The 20,396-nt window shown below is 37.4% G+C and overlaps 1 protein-coding gene across 5 annotated transcripts in view; it reads left to right on the top strand.

Moving 5' to 3' along the window:
- LOC306642182 (cytosolic phospholipase A2-like) overlaps positions 1 to 16,193 on the top strand; it is a 106,198-nt gene extending 90,005 nt beyond the window's left edge. For 4 of the 5 annotated variants that reach the window (XM_079107749.1, XM_079107747.1, XM_079107746.1 and 1 more), the window contains 3 exons: positions 1,869 to 2,017; positions 2,766 to 2,879; positions 14,926 to 16,193. In XM_079107749.1, coding sequence (XP_078963875.1) covers positions 1,869 to 2,017; positions 2,766 to 2,879; positions 14,926 to 14,967 — 305 coding nt within the window. In that variant the 3' untranslated portion in view covers positions 14,968 to 16,193. The remainder of the gene's footprint in view (positions 1 to 1,868; positions 2,018 to 2,765; positions 2,880 to 14,925) is intronic. The other variant, XM_079107745.1, reaches the window with a different exon arrangement.
- Positions 16,194 to 20,396: the final 4,203 nt, after the last annotated feature.

The following is a 20,396-nucleotide window of genomic DNA, read 5'->3' as shown; positions in this document are numbered from 1 at the left end:
TACTAGTCACCGGGTAGTGTATCTGCTTGTCTCCCATTTACCTTGCTTTTAAAATTAGGCAATTTGCATTTGACTCACTTTCACAGTGCAGATTTGCAGGTTAGGGCTCAACTCCTTATCAAAATCAAATTACTTTTTGATGGACAGTTTCCTGGTTTATAGAGAGCACTTAAATATTTTTTGAAGGAATGAATGGTGACTGCCATCTACATGCCTCTCCTTCCCACACAGTTTTTATATTCTAGATGGCTTTCTCTTGCCTTTGATTTTTCCTAATACTTCTGGGAAAGTGATGAGAAAACATTATGATAAGCGCATTGGCCCTGTGAAAAAGAACCAGCCCCACTGGCATGGAAGGGCTATAGTTTTCTCCTTACATGTAATTCAAAGTATCAGTTGCATATTCTAAAATGAAATACATTTACTTCTACTCCAAAGGGGAAGACATGCTCTTCTTTATAATCTGCGTGCCATTCTAAACACGTAGCTTTATTTCTGGTGCCGTTCAGAGCACTGGAGATGTCGCAGAAACGTAACTGAGAAAAAGGAGCAACCATCTCCTGGTGGCCGATGTCGAAGCATTTCTTTTTGGCCCATTTCCTCTAAACATTTTCCCTGATCATTCTTTTGGTTTTATGGTTTGTCTTTCATGGTCCTTTTGAGAAATGTAAGCACCAAGTTAGAAATTGAAATAACTGCCTGTTTCTCTAAAATATGATATCAAGTGTGTGACTAGATACGGCCCATATCAGTGTCAGGCTACTCACCTAGTCCCGCTACAGGTGTGCTGTTACGGCTCTTGGGGGACAAGGGTCAGAAGTCTGTCTTTTTACAAGACCCCAGGCAGAGTGAGAACCACTCTTTGGAGACCCATTGCCTTGACCAATATGCATAAGCTCAGACTGGAAAATTAAATAAATGACAGTTTCGAATGCTGGTGTTCCATTTGCAGATAATCTTTCTTTCATTTAAAAAAATGCACAATTTTTTAAAAGAATCTGAAGACTAGGTGGAAGAACTAAAAGTGGTATTTAAGAAATTAAGTGAAGAACATTGATTCTCTTATTAGATGGCCATAGTCATTGAAGCACAAAGTATATTAACAATAAAGTTCACTTTGAGAACTAATAATTCAGAAACCGTTATTTTTGTTTTTTCCTTTACTTTCAGTTCTTACATTTCATGTGTGTGGACCTTGGTACCACTTTCCCTGTCCGTCTGTCACCTTTGTCACTCATTTTCTTCTTACTTTCTCTCCCTTCTCCAAATCTCGAAGTCCAGCTCCTCTTTCCATAGCAGTTAGTGGGGCGGGGTGGGGGAGGCACGATGTCCTTAGGAGGACATTGCTGCAGTCGGATGACCAGGTTCAAGATCTTGTTCTGGTGCTTAGTAACTATGTGACATGAATAGATCGCACATCTCAGTTCCTGTTGCCTCAACACCAGAATAAAGAACTCACCTTACAGCAATGTGATGGAGTTTAAACGAGACCAAAGTGTGCATAGTGCTTAATGCAGCTTCTAGCAGCCAACCCTTAGATATTGGCTTTTGTGTTTATTATTAGAATGACCACGTGAGAAAGGAAAAAAGTCACATCCTTAAGTTAGGAGGCCTTCCCTATTACTATAGTTGCTTTCCATTGCTGGGTTCTGAAGATAGGCTCCTTGCCTTCAAGGTGTTGATAGTCTCGTGGGAAAAGACAGATGCATCATCCCACCCATAAAGTAGAGTGTGTGCAATGCTGTAAGGTAGTCAAGGATTTGGTGGAATCATTGAAGAGGGAATGTGACAAGATATATTAATAACAACAAATGAGGAACTAGGAATTTCATTTTTGTCTCCTCCTCATTTGTGTTTACTGCCCATAGTTGACACTCCAGATCCCTATGTGGAACTCTTCATCTCCACAACCCCTGATGGGAGGAAGAGAACAAGACACTTCAATAATGACATCAACCCTGTGTGGAATGAGACCTTTGAATTTATTTTGGATCCTAATCAGGAAAATATTTTGGAGGTAGGTGGATCATTGGGCATTCTTAAAGGCCATCCTTCATGTAGAGAGATACGCTTCAGTTTGTTCTCTGTTCCCTTCTTCATCCTCAGGTAAGTGATGTGACTCAAGCTGGCAGCAGGTAGACTACCTTTCAGATGGCGCCATCAAGTCCTATGAGCCTCCAGTGGGAAATTCAGTTTGCTGAACGGGACTGGGGAGACTTCTATCCTTCTCCCATACTTGGGAGAAAACATATCTGTTATCAGGAAGAGAACCTTGTGCAATAGAATAAAAATATTTTCAATAGCTTTTAAGATAATATAAAATAGATTTCTGTGCCAAGGAAATTGTATTGATTTTTTTTTTAACATTCATTTTTTTGTCATATTTCAAATAGGGACTGAAGTTCCATTTTCTAACCATCACGATTGAATGGATCAATTGGAAATATATAAAAAAATCTTATTATATTAGACAATATAGTATTTAGAAGAAAAAGAGGAAAGAATTGTTACAAGTTAAATATTGAGGACCTCTGGGGACTGGGAACATGACTCAGTGATAGAGCTTTGGCCTAGCATGGGATGGACGAAGGCCTGGGTTCAATCCCCAGAACTGAAAAAAAAAAAAAAAGAAATGAGGACCTCAGGGACTGTTAAATGTTATTTGAAAACATTTTATTTCTTAAAAACATCAGTAGAGATTTTAGACATAATTTCCAAAGTTTCCTGGGAAACTATACTTATGTGTTCTTCCTTTTGCTTTATAGATCACGCTAATGGATGCCAATTATGTCATGGATGAAACTTTGGGGACCGCAACATTTCCTATATCTTCAATGAAAGTGGGAGAGAAGAAAGAAGTTCCTTTTACTTTCAACCAAGTATGTAATGCAGCAGAATTATTTTCAATCTAATGTTAGATAAAAATCTCTTTATTTTAGAAAGCTGGGTTAATGCTTTTAAAATTGTATTTACTTATTTATTTATAGAATATTTAGTTTTGTTTGTTTTTTAAAGAAAATTTTGTTTTCCCTTTTAGTTCCTGCCCTAAAACTTTTCTTATACTGATACTTATAAAACTTTGGTTGAGATGTTACGCTGAATGCTCCTGAGGCATTTTATGGTTTGGATATGGAAAGCCCCACAAAACCTCCTATGTCTAGTGCATCAGTGTCCTGAAGTGGGAATTGGGGAAAGCGTTTTGGATCATGACGCTCTGACCTCCTCAATCGATAATCTACTGTGGGATTCATTGTTGAATGGATTATTAGGAGGTGGTAGAAGCTCCAGGAGGTAGGACTTATTTGGAGAGAGTGGGCCCTTGGGGGTTTGTTCTTGGAACTCTATCTTGTCCAGGCCCTTTCCTCTCTCTCTGCTTCCTGGCTGCCATGACGTGAGAAACTTTCCTCCGCTATGCTCCTCTGCCATGATGTTCTGCTTCTCAGGCCCAAAGCAATGGAACTGGCAGACCACAAATTAAAACCTCTTCCTTCTTTAAGTTGTTTTCTCAGATGTTGTGTCACAGCATTGAAAACCTAACCTAGGCATTAATCTCTTTGGTTATTCAAACAATAACATTAAGATTAACGATATTTTGAACTACATTGACAGGTCTATATAAATCATTTGGGATGATAAAGGGAGGTGCAAAATTGAGAGGAATAACAGAGTGTCAGAGAGGGAGAGAGAGAGAGAGAGAGAAGAAGAGGGAAGGAGAGAATGAGAACAAGCAGCAAGCTCAAAGAAAATGTTGGAAAATCCAAACAAAGGCCAAAGCAGTGAAGCATCAAAAGAATGGTGTTCAAATTATTGTGATCTTTCTATGTTTGTTGGATTTCTAAATTTTGATAGTTACTTAAGAAGAGTAACATCTTAGGGTAATTATTATACAGAAAATACTCACTGGAGTTTGAATTCTGTCAGAAGCTAACTTGGGAGTTAATGGTGAGAAATGACACGGTGGGTAGACCAGCATGTGAAGGCTGGTGAACATGTCGTGGTCTTCTTGTTGAAAGAGACGCTGGGTTTGATCATCCTTAGACTGGACTGCAGGTCTTCCATTCCACCAAACCTGCCTGTCCTTCCCTCTCACCTCCTCCACGTTGCTCCTGCTACATCCGTGATGGCCTCTTCCCACTTCCTTGTCCATGATAATTATCTATGGTGTTCACTGGGACTTAACTTTTCATATTCCTGCTGTAAATTATGGCTCTATAGGTCAGGCAACCTGAAACACTGATTGCACACGCCTGGAGTTCATCAGCGGCTAACGTTTATGAATAGATGTGAAGCCCAGAGGGCGTCTTTCTAGCCCTGCACCTGGTCACCCGGGTACCTTGAGGACACTCTGCTCTACCTTTCCGTACCTCCAGGGAGCATGTCTTCCATGCAGTGCCAGGAGGTACACTCTCACCACATTCCTGCCGGCACTTTTTAACGCTACTGCATCGATTCATTTTATAAACACTTAACGAAGACCTACCAGGTACCTGCATTGTGTTTGTGCAAGGAGTGTAAAGAATGATGTATAGGAAGTTCTTCCCTTGGTGGTCTTCATCTGGGGTGGAGGTGAAAGTAAGGGTTGGAATGAGAAGTCCGAAGAAAGGGGGTGCACACGTGTGATAAGAAGAATGTACGGTGCAGTGAAATGAATATCGATGAGGTATGTGTAGGGTGTAGTGAGAAGACAGAAAAAGAAAGATTGTGTGGTGTGGGGAGCCGGGAGCGGCTGCATATTAGTGGGTGATTTTGAACAGGTTGAACAGGGAACCTGGAGGTTAACACCTTGACATTAAAGTCAGGCTATTTATGTTTAAAGGATCGCTGCTGTCACTCATTTTGGGAAATTAGTTGACTCCTCTGTACCTCTCTTACTCATCTGTAAAATGGAGATAATGTTCTTATAGGGGAATAATTAATAATTTAACTTATTTAATAATCAATACTAACATTTAACTTATTTAATAATCATAATATTATAGTAATATAATAATCATTAATACATTTAACTTATTTAATAATCATCCTATGATGATACAAAGAATAAGAATAATGTTATTCTTATTAAATAAGTTATATATTATTAATAATTATTGTATCACTATAATTATTTATTATCATTAATTGTTAAATTTAGTTTATATCTAATATATACATGTAATGATGTAGGAATATTAAATATGAATGTAATTAAAATTTGATAAAATATATTAATGTTGAAACAACTATATACTTTTAGCTACATATTAACTACGTAGTTTATTATATATTAAATGTGTAATGATAATTCCATTACAATATATAAATCCTGTATATGCTATAAGCTTACATACATATAGAGCTCAGAATAGTGCCTGGTGCAGTACATATTAAGTAGTACATAAATGCTATACTTGGATATAAATGTTATATCTCGAGAAAAGAATAGGGTATCAGCAGGCTGAGAAGTGGTTCACGAGCATTCTGGTCAGAAGAAATTGCAAAAAACGTGGAGTCCTGAAAGGGGAGAGCAAGATGAGGAGGCGGCAAGTTCAAGGGTTTGGCAGGCTCGGTGGTGAGTGCAGGGTAAAGAACCTACAGGTGGTCACAGGCTGAGATCTGCAGGCCTCACCTATTGCACGTTGCTAGGGAAGGTTCTCAGAAAATGTTTGTTGTGGATTTTGTAAGCAAGGTAGCCTTTCCCAAAGAAACTTTTTACTTTCCTGCACTTCAGTCCATGGTACAAAACTGATTTCAGAGAAGATATTCTGGACAAAAATGTAGTTCCTCTCTTCTGTCATTTCCTTTGGTTAAGTATATAAGCCTCAGGCTTTACATAAGGCTTTCCACATTCCTGCATTTAAAGTAGCTTACATAATTATTTTCTTTAGTGTGCCTGAGAAAGAAATAGTTGGCCAGACATCTTTCCTTCATTACTTTGTGCTCAAGGGTCCTTTCAAATTGGTTTCTGAATGGCAGTCCTTCGGTGAGCCGTGGTGGCCCTGGGGAGAATGGTAAATTGGGGCATGGGATCTGAGTGGAGGGCCCTGGGTCTTCCCTCCGCCATGTGGGGCTGCCCTGTGCAAGCCTCCCAGCTCTGTTCTAGGTGGGCACGCACAGAGGCAGCAGGAGAACAGGTGGCGGGAGTCCATGGGAGAACAGACACAGGACTTGGAGGTGCTTCTGGCAATCTGGGAGAGAAAAAGAACACTGGGCTTTGGGGGCATAGAACAAATGCTTCAAGGCAAGACAATATTGAAAGTTAATACTAAGTCAGCAGGGGGATCTCTCTAGCCAGGAGGCAGCTGGAGAATCAACAAGAGCCTCCAAATGGAGATGGCTGATTCCCAGGGGCCCGCTCTACACATTTGCAGTTGAAACTGGAACTCTGGAGATTGGATTCTTACTTTGTCTTTGTTCATAATCTCCCTCCAGATGTTTGAATTGGCATTTGTTTTCTCTGAGTCTTATTTTCATCTTCTTTTAAAATGAAGTTTTAGGTTTAAATTATTTCTAAGCTTCTTTGACATTTATGAAATTGTATGGTCCAGAAAAATTACCTTATTTTCATTTGGCTATCTTCACCAAAAAGCTTGTAATTGTTCCCATTTTACAGATATGAAAGCTAAATATAATAATGCAAGAATAGAAATCTTTCATTTGCATAGTATTATATAATTTCAAAATACTGACCTGTAAACAGCTTGTGTTATTTATTATTATGAGAAGAATGTGAACCTTTATTGCACTGCTAAAACTTTTGCTAAATATTATGAAAGCTGCAAAACCTTTTCATTTTCAAGAAACGAATAATTTGTTTGGAAAATAGATATTTATCTATAAACTGATAATGCAGTAAGCAGTTCCACAATGCATTTATTCATTACTTAAGAAGTTTTTTTTTTTTTTTTTTTTTTTTTTTATTAAACATGTGTTCCAGGCAATATTCTAGGTGAAGAGCAAACAGCAGAGGACATACTAGATAGCATCCTAGTTCCAGAGAGCATGCATTCTAATTAGGGAAGGGAGAGAGGCAGTGATGAGCCAAAGAATCACAGGACATCAGCTGGTAAAAAATACTATGAAGAAAATACAATAGAGAGATGTAATGGAGATCAGTTGTTCAGCACTAAAGTTTGTATAGTCAGAGAAATCCTCTCTAAAGTGCTAAGAGTTTTTCCCTAAGTTTTATTATGTCGTTTTTCAAACATAAAAAGTTGAAGTATTTCCACAATGAACAGCCAATATACCTGTCGCCTACATCCTGCAATTAACATTTTACTCTATTTGCTTGTACCTATTTTTTTCTCTAGTCACTTATCAATCCATCTTGCATTTTGGATGTATTGAAAAGCAAGTTGTAGAAATAGTATACTTCACTCCCAGATACTTAGCATATCATTACGTAGTGTTCAGAGCTTATGCATGGTAATTTGAAGTGCCAATGAATAGCATAGGCAATGTGTGCAGTGAGAATTATGAGCCTCCAATAATTGGCAGATACTCCATAGGCACTGACCATTCAACAGTGAACAGGTAAGAATCCATGTTGTCATGGAACTAATATTCTACCAGTGAAACAGATGAAAAGCAAGCTCAGTAAGGACAAGATGCTTCTGCTAGATTGTGATAGTGACAAATGCTAAATAAACGAGGGAAGAAAATGAGGGAGGCTGCAAATGTGTGTGAAGGGTCTCACATAAGCAGTTTCAAAAACGTGGGTTGACCAAGGCACCTCTGAGGCCGCTAGGGCAGAACAGTCCAGGTAGAAAGGCCTTGCTGAGTTTGAGAATATTCATCAAAGGTTCATGTGTTGGAAGTTTGGTGTCACGGTGTTGTGAGGTGGCAGAGCCTCTAAGAAGTGGGGCCTTATGGGAGGTCCTTAGGCCATTGGGGATGTTGCTTTGGAAGGGATTGATGTTGGTCTGCAGAGTGAGTGGTTGTTCTGGGGAGAGCAGAGCAAGGAACAAAAACTGGCCCTTCTCACTGCCTGGTTCTCCTGTCTTATGTGAATTTTCCCTCTTACATGCAACATTGTGATGCCATCTGCCATAAGGGCCTCACCAAAGGCTTAGTTGATGTGGCTGCTGGATTTGGGGTTTTCAGCCTCCAAAACTGTATGCTAAATAAACTAACCCATCTTAAAAAATAAAGTACCCAGCTTCAGGTATTTTGTTACAGCAATGGAAAACTGACTAATACAACTTTCAAGTCCAGGTTACCAGTTATGCTGATTAACAGCAAGGAGGGAAGTAATGGATGGAGTATAAAGTAGGAGAAGTTGTGAGACTGACAGGAGATAAGACTAGAGAGGTACAGGCAGGAGTGGAGGTGCAGGTCATTGTGACTTACAGTGGACATCAAAGGTTTAATCTTGTTCTTGCAAAAGGGTGTGGATCGGGGTTGAGTCACTGAAGGGGAGGGAAGCAGTTCCCATCAGAACAGCCTGATGGAAGTCATGGATCAGTAATGGACAGGAGCATGCTCAGGAAACAGTGTCTAGACAAGGTGATGGAGCAGAGCGTCAATGCATGAAGGAAGAATACTAAGATCAGACCACAGCAGGGCTTAAACGCAGATATCAGAATCCGGATGTTATCTTAAGTGATTAGCAGTGAGTCATGGAAGGTGGGTTGATAAGGTAATGGGGAGCTTTGAGCAACAGGGTTTGGCTTTTTCCTCAGAAGCATTAGCAAGCCAAAAGTGAGTCGGTAGGAGATGCAGAGAATGTGGATATTGAGACCAAAAAGGGAAATGCAGCTTCGTGGTGGCAGCCACTGTGGAAAGTAACCAGCACGTGGATGCAGAGTGACCCAACTTAACTCTGTCAGTCCAGAGTCGAATAAAAGGATGGCTTAGTGGTGAGGGTCGACTGAGGTTGGACAGAGGAATTCACACTGGACGCAGCTCTTCCTTGGACGGATGTATCACCCAACTTCATTTTAAGGATTCTCTTGGGAGAGAAAGTCACCGCAGTGTGGGTGGACAGTTTTTGTTTTCCAGCTGGCATTACACATCTCGGCTAGGCTGGATGTGTGGCACTCAGAGTTTTGAGAGCTGGGTGGTTGCCATCTGAGAGCAGCTGTGCAGCCTGCTGGCTTCCAGGCTCAGAGTCAGAGGACCGCTGCCTGGGTTGGAATCATGATTTGCCCCCAATGAGCTGTGTGACATGGGACATATTTTCCTTCTGTTTGCCACGAATCCTCAGCTGTGAAACAGGGTTCCCTATGGTACCACTTTGTAGAGTTGTGGTTATGGTAAAATAGGTTATACATTGAAAGGACTGATAGGGTGCTTGGCCAGCAATTACTGAATAAATATTAGGTATTGTAACTGACAAGACTTAACTAAACCTGTTTCAAGTGCTTTGGGAAAATGATTTTACTGAATATTAAATTTACTCATTTGTTCAAACTTACCGACCAAAGTGAGTATGTTATTTAAATGTTGGCAGAACCTATACATTTAGTGGTCATTCGTTTGATTAGAATACTCTAATCCTGCATTCCTGAGCTTGTCACACTAATGAGTCACACTAGCCTATTTTCAAATGGAAAGATGGAGAATCTTTAGAATTATAACGTGTTTTTTGTACACAAGTAGCCTACTTCAAAGAACCACGGAAATGCTAAGGTTTTGAAGTCAGGCAGAAAGATTATGATTCTTAATTTCTCTGGATGAAATGTTTGTTTTGGCCAGTACTTTGAGCCTCAAGGTTTACACTGTGTTTTAATTTGCCATCTTTATTTAGAAGTTAATATTATTGTTCAAAAATAGCCATGTTTCATGGTTTCTGTGGTGTTTGTCTGATGGCTTTCTTTGTTGCTTAGTCATGATGGCAAAGGAATGAGTTCATTCTGAAGAAGTGACGGCAGAGAGGCTTAAAAACATGGGGTTTTGGTGACCGAGTTCAGAATGCTAGGTTAGTGTCATGATGTTGTCACTGAGATGCTGTGTGATGTGTGAAGACCAAAGCCTACAATTTAGGAAAGTTAAGGAGACAAAGTAAAGTCGGGGAGGGATAAAGGACTGTAGGTGGTCCCCAAATTTACAATGGTCTGGTTTAGGGTTTTCTGACCTTGCTTGAGTGAGGAAGCAATGCACATTCAGTAGAAATCATACTTTGAAGTTCAAATTTTGGTCTTTTCTTAGGCTGGCGATAGGCAGATGATACTTTCTTATGCTGCCAGGCAGCTGGGTTACCTCAGTGTCCACTCAGCTACATGGTCACTGGGAGAAAGGATGTGTACTCTCCCGCACACTGTTTTGCTACGCTGTGGTGTTGTGACACGTGAAGTGTATTAATATATTTTGACTTATGCTAATATTTTGGCTTATGGGTTTATGACCATATAACCCCACCTTAAGTCCAGGGTATAACTTTATGAGAAATTTGGGAGATCTTTGGCTAAGATGTGAAGGCCATCAGATATTCAGTGTGGGTCAAAGAATTTGCAGCTTGATGAGACAATGCATTTATTTGCAGTTAGTAAGTGGGGCATTTTTTTATGTATTTATACACTTCTGCAGTTGGAACTCTTACATTATGGAGTATTTTAGAATACTTTTGGATCCTTGGGGGTCCTTTGTTGGATTGTAGGTTCTATCAGTAAAAAGAATACATCGAGCTTATGTACCCAGCCATAGGTACTTGAACAATTTTTTGGATGAAATGATAAATGAATATCCTTATGTGAAGTGCTTAGAAAATCTGGAAGTACTTAGATAAAAGTAATGAAGGGAAATAAAGAGAAAAGTCACAGAGCCTGAAGGATTTCCATTTGCAGAAAAAAAGGTAGTAGAAAGGTTTGGTAGCAGTGCTTTAGGAATCTGGTTTATTGTATGAAAGCTAATAACTATGCAGCACTTCATAATTTCCACTGTTGTTCACAAAAGGAAAAGAAAATTAAACTGAGGAACCTGAGATTATTATCAAATGTAAGGAGGAAACTCTGTGATAGAATGGAACATGGAAACAGAAGAAATAATTATTTCTCTTTTGAATTTCTTATGACCACATTTGGGTTATGTTTTGGCCATGATTATTCCCAAATTTTTGGATGACATGATTCCTGACACCAAATACTAGTTTTGTTTACAAAAGCATTATATATGTTTAAAATGATTTTCCTCACTGTCCATTTGATCTTAAACATGAAAAATCTGCACAGATGCAATCTAGCTTATATCGGCAGAGTGATAATTTCCACTCTGCCCTTGAAGTGCCTTCTTGTCAGACTCACATTTTGTTTCTTCTTCATGGGATGGATTTACAGTGCGTGAAAGACAATTCTTAGTAAAAATGACTTTTACTATTAAAATATCGCTTTATTATCTAATAGGTCAGGTAATTACAGAGTCAGCAGAAAATGTAACTCTCTTGAAAGACGTGATGACCAAATCAACAGGTTGATTAGTTGCCGTCTATTTCTAGACAAGCTAAGTAAATTGACTCAGAGGCAATATTTATTTTATTTTACTGACAGAAAACATTTAAATATTGGAGTATATAAGAGAAAGCATGATCTATTTGAACAACTCTTTACTAGTAGGATAGTTTATCAAATTAAAAATTATTTGATTGTGTCTCTCTTTTTAAAAATTCTTTTAAGATGCTGCTGGACCTTTATTTATTCATTTATTTATATGTGGTGCTGAGACTCGAACCCAGTGCCTCGCACTTGCCAGGCAAGCTCTCTACCACTGAGCCACAACCCCAGCCCATGTGTCTCTCTGTTTAGTAATAATTTTAAAGTACCTGTGCAAGGCTCTATTTTTTTTTTTTTTTTTTTTTTTTTTTTTTTTTTTTTTTTTTTTTTTTTGTTGTTGTTTAGCTTCATTATCTCAAATCAACCCTGGAAACTTTGCAAGAGAATTAATGGGGTAGATTTCTTTTATAGTGTCTTTCCTGCAGTTCCTCCAGCTCTCCCAACTGAACATCTCTCGTTGTAAACATCAAAATTGTTTTCCACTGTGAAATGCACAGAAGAATTTTCTTTTATTTTTTAATGAGAACATGTTTGGGTACAGCCTATGTCTTACATTTATGATTCCTGGAAGAGGTAGAGTTCTGATTTTTTCTGTCTCCTTGTGAAATATTCTGGGGTTGGGGGAGCCTGGGAGACTTGGTCACCCTGCAGACAGCAGTGTGGAAGTCTGTAATACACAGCTGCTTTGTGCAGTGTAGAAAATAGTTTGTAGTATTGTTTAATACCTCATAGGAAGTACCTTTTTGGTGGCTTTTTTATCGAATGACACATTCCAGGTAAAAGGTGTGGAGAGATTGTGATTGTTGGGATTCGGAGCATGTCTGAACAGAGTCCATCAAATGAAAGTGTTTAGAAATTTCCTCCTGATTTTTGGCAGTCTGTTTGGGCAACGTGAGGAAGTGAGGATCCCAGTCTAAGGGACAAGAACCATGGTAACATGTTCTTGAAATGTTCAAAATGACACAATAATCATGTCTCTCTTAGCCTGTCTTTAAAGGGTCCTTAGTCAAGAAATGTTGTTGATGAACATAGAAGGGACACTTTCATGAGGACCTAATATGACCATAAGCAGCATATGTGTTAGTCAGCTTTTCATTGCTGTGACATACTACCTGAGAAAATCAATTTAAAGGAGCAATGATTTAATTTTGACTTCATGATTTCAGAGGTTTCAGTCAATGGTTGACTGGCTCTATTTCTCCTGTGTCTGATGAGGCAGTACATTATGGAGGAAAGTCTGATGAAGCAAAGCTGTTCACTTCATAGTGGCCAGGAAGCAAAGAGAGAGAGGAGAGAGAGAGAGGTGAAGGGGAAGGGGCCTAGGACAAGATTCACCCTTCAACAACATGCTCTCAGTGACCTACTTTCTCCAACCAGGCCCCATGCCTATAGTTTTCCCTGCTCCCAACAGCACTGTCAGCTGGGTATCAAGCCTTCTTGCTTACACATAAGACTTTGGGGAATGTTCAGATCCAAATCATAAGGACATGGTCAATGTTACTTTTATTTATGAAGTTCTCGGGACCAGTGGCATTGCATACATTCAAACATTGAATATTTAAATATGTGAATTGTTTAGGAACCTTTTGGAAGCTGCCTGGAAATAAACTTTTCATGAATCCTTTTTGTCAGGAGGTGACACATTGCAATAGGAATTCTGGCTTTGAAACTTTCCATTTGTTAAAAGGTCTCAGTGTTAGTTGTACTAGTGTCATTTCATTTCCATTCGCCCCTGGTGGTTTTGCCCTCTGGAGATAAAACAGTTAAGTCTTGTCTATTATAAGGGCAGCTCTCAGGTATTTCTTTAAAACCTGGAATGTGTTATATGCATGTCTTGTTTTTCTTAGCGAATATCCGCAGTAACCTCATTCAATATTTAATGTTTTACCAAGCCCTCTTTGGGAAAGAATCTGGTTAAAATTTTGAATGAGAATCAGACATAACATGCTGGGAAGCAGTCTGAGTAGGAGGTCTATTGTTGCATCACTACCAAGTGCAATTATTTTATAGACAGGCACTCTTTGACTTACAGGGAACTACAGTTCACCCAGGCATGTACAATTCTGTTGTTCTAGGATTATTAATTATTTTATTAACTTTAATAGTAATATCTAAATCTCCTTTGGTAAATAAAGGTTTATTAAATTTCATACAGAGAAACTGCTATTGGGGTCAGACCATCCAATGACTTTAGTATTTTATATATTTTAGGGGAGATGAGATACTATATATATATTACATATATGTAAAAATGCCTGATGTGCTTCTCCTCAACACACATGCACAGGAACTCAGTAAATATTTATTGATCATCGTTGATTGCCAAATCTGTGCAATGAACTAGTAATAGAAAATTATTTAAGACAAGGCTTACAGTTTAGTGGGAGAGACAAATTTTACCACAGATGATCTCAATACCTTTTGCTTATTTATAAAACTCAGTACTGAGAACCATCAGTGAACTTATTTTAACCTTTTTGAAAAGATCCTTTTCTTTTGTTTTTTTCCTCCTACCCCTTGAAACCTGAAAGATAGCAAATTTAATAATTCGTAACATTTTTAATGGTTCTAGAAACATCCCCTTCACTTTTCAAGAGGCCTATTCTGTTCTATCTGAAGTTACTGAACAAATTGGGCTGTGTTTCTTAAAGTAGCGATATCATAAGAGTAATTCATGATTTAAAAAATGTACAGTGGCTTTCAAAGCATTTTGTCAGCTGAGTTTCCTGGCAATTTAAAGTGACCTATTTGGTAGGATGACAGGGGTATCATTGAGGTTTTCCCCACATAACAGATTTACAGTCTCTGGAAAGAAACCCTTTTGTACCTCCCTTGCTCTGTGGGTCTTAGTTGCTCTCCATGAAGCAAAAAGTGCCTCATTGACAGGACGCACTTCTGATGTGTTTGGTTGGTTCAGACGGTATTAAAAACATAAAAACCTGAGCACCCCCAATTTTCTTAAGAAGGTTCTTGGCTGGCCCTGGCCTTGCCACCCACCGTGGGTGAGTGTTCCAGTTCCAGCTAACTGCATCCCCATGTGATTTTTGTCACAAAATCTCATGTGTGAACTTTCACTCAGGCTTTCTTTAGTTTATTGGCCATGGTGGCCTTTGACTTGGTGGCTTGAGGCAGCTCCTGAGTCATAGGCACAATATCTTAGTATATCTTATTGATATGTCTCAAGCGTTTCTTATGTTTTGGGACTAGCAAGTGTAGAATTCAGTCATATTTTCGTGAGAGAAGAGAACAACCAGTCAGAGGCAATTCTTATGCTGTTAAAATGACTTATTAAGTAGACTTAGAAAAAACAGCAAAAATTATTTATTGAAATGCATCTATAATTTAGGGTCTGCACGGAACTGTGTTGCTTTTTTCTTAATTTTTTTTCCTTAGATAAAAGATAATCTAACACTCAATATTTAGCCATTTTATGACTGAATCTAATTACTGTGTCTTTTAGGTGACTGAAATGATTCTGGAAATGTCTCTTGAAGTTTGGTAAGTTAATTTAATTAGAAGGAAAATATTGCGAATGATCCACGGACTTTTTTGTTGTTCATGAGTATACTTTTTATATATGAAATAATTAATTTTGACAATTTTGAATATATAGGTATATTAATCTACCATTCCTTAGCTATTTTTTAGTAACTAAAATTATTAAAAACACAATTCTAACATAGCTTGCTTAATTTTCCAGTAGTTTGGTGGTTAACTAATAATTTTGAAATAAGTGCTTTTTGCACAGGCCTCTCTAGTAATACATCTATTCCTTTAGAAATGAATGTGGTTTTTTGAGTCTAATTTCCATTATTGATTCAGATAGTTATTCAGAAACATGAAATTGAACAAAAACAGGAAGTTATAATAATTTTTTAAAGAAGAAAAAGTGAAAATAGAAAATGACTTTATTCCTAGTGTTCAGCAAAACTATGAATGATGAATTTCCATGAAGTATGTTGCCTTTTCAAAGTGGCCTCCAAATATGAACCTTGAAAAGGCATTTATTTATTTCCAAAAGGTAAGGCTGAGGGAGCCAGGTCTGCCCTGACGTAGCTGATCTCCCATCTAAGGCTGAGCTCAGTGGATCCCACCTCCCCTAAGTTCTCTGCATATCTGCACTTCCGCCGTGGAAGCTGATTCTAGTTGGGTTATATGTTTTAAATGACACTGCACAAATTTGTACAACATTCTTTTATCTTGTAATTTGCCCAATGTGATGATAGATTTATTTGGTTGAAGCGTCTCTGTTTTTTATGTTGACCCCTGGAACATGTGGATCTGATTTAGTAAATGGTAAATTTCCACAGCCTCTCAACATATGTGAACATATATCAAAGGACAGTACAAGTTATTCTGTACCATTGTTTTGTATTCAGTTGATTCTAGCCTAATAGTGATAAATATCTGGCATGAGATCAGAAATATTTTCGTGATATAACTAGGAAGTAATGCTACTTGTTCCAGTGGGGTGATTAGGACCACTTTGTGTAAAAGAAATGGTCTTTAACAAGAACACAGTTGTTAAATAGGTGTAGAAAAACTCAACTGAATAATGTACATTCACCGAGAACTAACTTGGTATTTCTTCATAAGGAACTTTAATCAGACCATTTTTATATGTTAATTTAGATTTTGACTCTAGAATAGAATTTTTTTTTTTCAAGGAAAGATTCAATTCTGAGAAAAAATGTTCCACATAATGCCTCCATTAAATACAATGTAAAATCCAGAAAGACAATTGATTGGAAAGTCAAACTATAAGATTACTCAACATTTAAAAATTATTCCTCCAGATATTTTTTAGTGATATCCTGGAAAATCTATGTTCATTACACTGTTCATACATTTTTTTATAATCATGATTATTCTAATTATGTTAATGGTTGAAAGTTTTCTAGCTGGCCTAGCATGTGTGAGGTACTGGTTCAAATCCTCAGAACCACATAAATAAGACAAAGGTATTGTCCATCTATAACTAAAAATATTTTTTAAAAAAATATTTAGAGATTAATCAAAGGCACAATATACAGCAGCACATGAATAATCATGCTTGAATGTTGGCAATATGTAGATAATCAGAGAAAAATAATAAGAGGAAAAGAGAAACAGCATTAGAATAGAATGATGCCATGGCTAGAATATGTTTTTTTTTTTTTTTTTTTTTTAACTTCTGAAACCCAGGTTTAAGTTTAATCCCTGTCATGAAGTATTAACAGGGTGGAAATTTAATCTGATTAGTGTGTAGAGGTGGGGCCCTGGGCAGTGACTAGGATTAGATAAGATCATTAGGGTAGAGCCCTCATGATCGAATTCTGGTGGATTTGTGAGAGACTGGAGGACACATGCATGTTCCCTGTGCACTTCCCAGTGATGCTATGTAGTCCCACAGGGCTTGGTCAACAAGACCATCAGCAGATGTGGGCCCTTGACCTTGGACCCAAACTGTGAGCCAAAATAATTTTTTTTTATGTAACCTAGTCTCAGGTATTTCATTATCACAGTGAAGTAGATTAATACAGAGGGGACTAGAAGAGATAACTAGAAGAGAGTATGACAAAGTTTGTGAATGTGTAGGAAAGAACTTTCCTTGGCTTGATTAAAATGTGTTAGTGTAACAGGGCCTGAAAATTATTTCTCTCAGTTGTGTAAACGTGGTCTCCTGCCCATTCATTCTCTTATTCTTTCATTTAGCATAACTGTGTAAAGTGGCTCTCTGCACCTACCTGGGTCCGAGGAATTTCACAGTAAATAAAACAGAAAAGCATCTGCTTCATGGCTATATTCTAACGAGGGAGGGAGGAGATATAGATCTTTTAAAATACAGCAAAAACTGCGGTAGATGTTAGACAGTAATAGAACAAGAGAAAGTGAGGTTTCTGCCAATTTTGCATAATATGACCAGGGAAGGCCTCACTGGAAAGAAAACTGAAATTAATGAAAATAACAGCCAAATTCAACAAAATAACAGAAAGGTGATAACTGAGTATCTTAGTCATCTTGGTGCAGCTGTACCCAGAAGTGACTGGATAATGGGAAAAGAAGAGAGATTTATTACTTGCAATTCTGGATACTGGAAAGCCAAAGATCAGGATGCCAGCAGATTTGTTTGATGAGTCCATTCTCTTCTTCCAAAAGGCCATGCTATATGCTGTGCACTCCAGAAGAGAGGTAGGCTGGATCCTTACGTGGCAGAAGGGAGAGGGGCCAAGAAAGAACGCCTCCCTCCATGAGCCTTTGTCCAAAGGCATTAAGCCTCCACCTCTTACTACTGTAACTTTGGCATTAAATTTCAACATGAGTCTTGGAGGAGACATACATTCAAACTATAGAACAGAGGTAATTGGTGATGGGATAATGTTGTCATTCACATTTTCTGTCAGGTATAAATAAGCAAATGCAAAGCAAAGATCATTGTGATTTATTAAGATAAAATCAGAATGATGGTTTGGCCTTATCTTTTTTATCCTTTCTTGATTATGCTGTTTATTTTTAGTTCCTGATTTGATCGATCTTGACTATCAGTGATTTCACTTGATCATTGCTTACATTGGGGATATAAATCTAAATGTTTAAAATAACATTTCTGAGTTCCTGTTTATTTTTTTTAATTTGTTCTAATTAGCTATCCATGATGGTAGAATGTATTTTGATGCATTGTACACAAATGGAGCATAACTTCTTATTTCTCTGGTTGTACACGATGCAGAGTTACACTGGTCTTGCAGTCATATACGTATCTAGGGTAATAATGTCTTTCTCATTCTACTCTCCTTCCCCATCCTCACTGCCCCACCCCTCCCCTCATTTCCCTCTACGTAATACAAAGTTCCTTCATTCTTCCTTACCCCCTCCCCTCCATACATCAGCATCTTTTTATCAGAGAAAACATTAGGCTTTTGGTTTCACGGGATTGGCTTATTTTATTTAGCATGATATTCTCTAGTTCCATCCATATACCTGCAAATGCCATAATTTCATTCTTCTTTAGGGCTGGGTAGTATTCCAATATACAAAATGTGTATATGTACCACATTTTCTTTATCTATTCATCTGTTGAAAGGCATCTAGGTTGGTTCCATAGTTTAGCTATTGTGAATTGAGCTGCTGGAAACGTTGATGTGCTGGCTCACTGTAGTATGCTGATTTTCAGTCCTTTGGGTATAGACTGAGGAGTGGGATAGCTGGGTCAAATGGTGGTTCCATTCCAAGTTTTCTGAAGTGTCTCCATATTTGACCTTATCTTAATTTAACAAATTGATTTAAGATTCTGTATACACCTTTAACCTGATGAAAATGCATGTTGAAACATAAAATATAAAGAGCCTAAAAAGTGATTATTATAAATAGCATTCTTCCTTTAAAAGATGTCTTTTTCTGATTAAAATAATTAAAAATAATGATGGCTGATAGATCAAAATGAAGAAGAGGGGTATTCTTTTTTTGATAATTTTAAAATAGGAGACTATGGGTCATTTTTACCTTTCTTATAGTATTGCTTCATATTTTTCACATTAGAAAATGAGTTTAAAATACCAAGGGTATACAAGGAGAGCCTACTTTTGTTAAAAATGTCTCAAATTCTCTCTTTTCCTTTTACTCTCAATATATGAAAATGTGTTGAAATAGCTTGGAATGATAATAAGGACTGCACTTTATTCTTCATTTATTTCAGCTGTTTGTTTCATAACAATGAGCATGAATCATTTTTATAATTTTTTTAAAAGGTGATGTGATGTTTTAAAAATAAAGAGTAAGCCAGTTTGCAGGTAAATGGATGGAGTTGGAAAATACATGCTAAATGAGAAAAGGCAGTCCCCCAAAACCAAGAACCAAATGTTTTCTGATCAGTGTATGCTGACACATAATGGGGGTGGGGGGGGGTAAGGGAAGATGGAGGGAAGTTGGAAATGAGGGGAGGGGAAGGAACAGGGGAAGGAAAGATGTGGAATGTGACAAACATCATACCCTATGTACATGTGTGATTACATGACTGGTGTGACTCTATACTGTTTACAACCAGAGAAATGAAGTTTTACACCATTTGTGTACAATGAATCGAAATGCATTCTGCTGTCATGTATAACTAAAAGAGCAAACAATAAAAAAAAAAAAAAGAGCGAGCCAAACCACCTAGGCAGGAGGATCACAGTTCAACTAAGTGAGACCCTGTCTCAAAAAAAAAAAAAAAAAAAAAGGTCTGGGATTCTGGGACAGTTAAGTGCCCCTGGGTTTAATCCCTGGTACCAAAAATTAAATAATAAATAAATAAGTGGTTAAAATTTAAAAAAAAAAAAAATGTGATTTATTCTGAAAGACATTTCAGAATTTACACACTAAACTTAAATAATAAAGATATTTAAATAGATGTTCCAAATTAGATGTGACTTATAGAATGCTTCAGTGTGTGTGTTATTATATAAAATTTCAGGGAAAAATTTTTATGATGAAATAACAAAGATGCTCTTTGAATAATTTTTATTTTAATTTAAATAATATGGAATAATTGTAGAAGAAGAGAAAAGAAAGTATAGGGAGTATTTCTCTATTAAAATATTTTCATATAACTGCTTCCAAAATAAACTGGTGCCTTACAATGAACAAACATTTTTTTTTCAATGTCATTACTAAAGTTCACATTCAATATGAATGTGTTTTTTAAATTCCTAACAAATAGTTAAGGTGAAAGAATCTTCATTTCTTATTGTGAATATGTGTCATGTTGACTAACTGAGAAAAGAAACAGCATGTGACTCTTTAATTATAAATGATACAAAAATAATTTCAGTGTTCCGTAATTTCAATGAATTTCTCATAAACTCTTTTGCAAACAAAAGCAAAAAACCCCCTGTAGTTTCCTAATATTTACTCAGAATAAATTTGAATAAATAAATATGGAAATTAAATACTACTATTAAAATATATTCACCC

Source organism: Sciurus vulgaris, assembly GCF_902686455.1.
Source record: "Sciurus vulgaris genome assembly, chromosome: 12".
NCBI lineage: Eukaryota > Metazoa > Chordata > Mammalia > Rodentia > Sciuridae > Sciurus > Sciurus vulgaris.
Note: the sequence above shows the minus strand (reverse complement) of the source record. Positions and strands in the feature narration are given on the sequence as shown.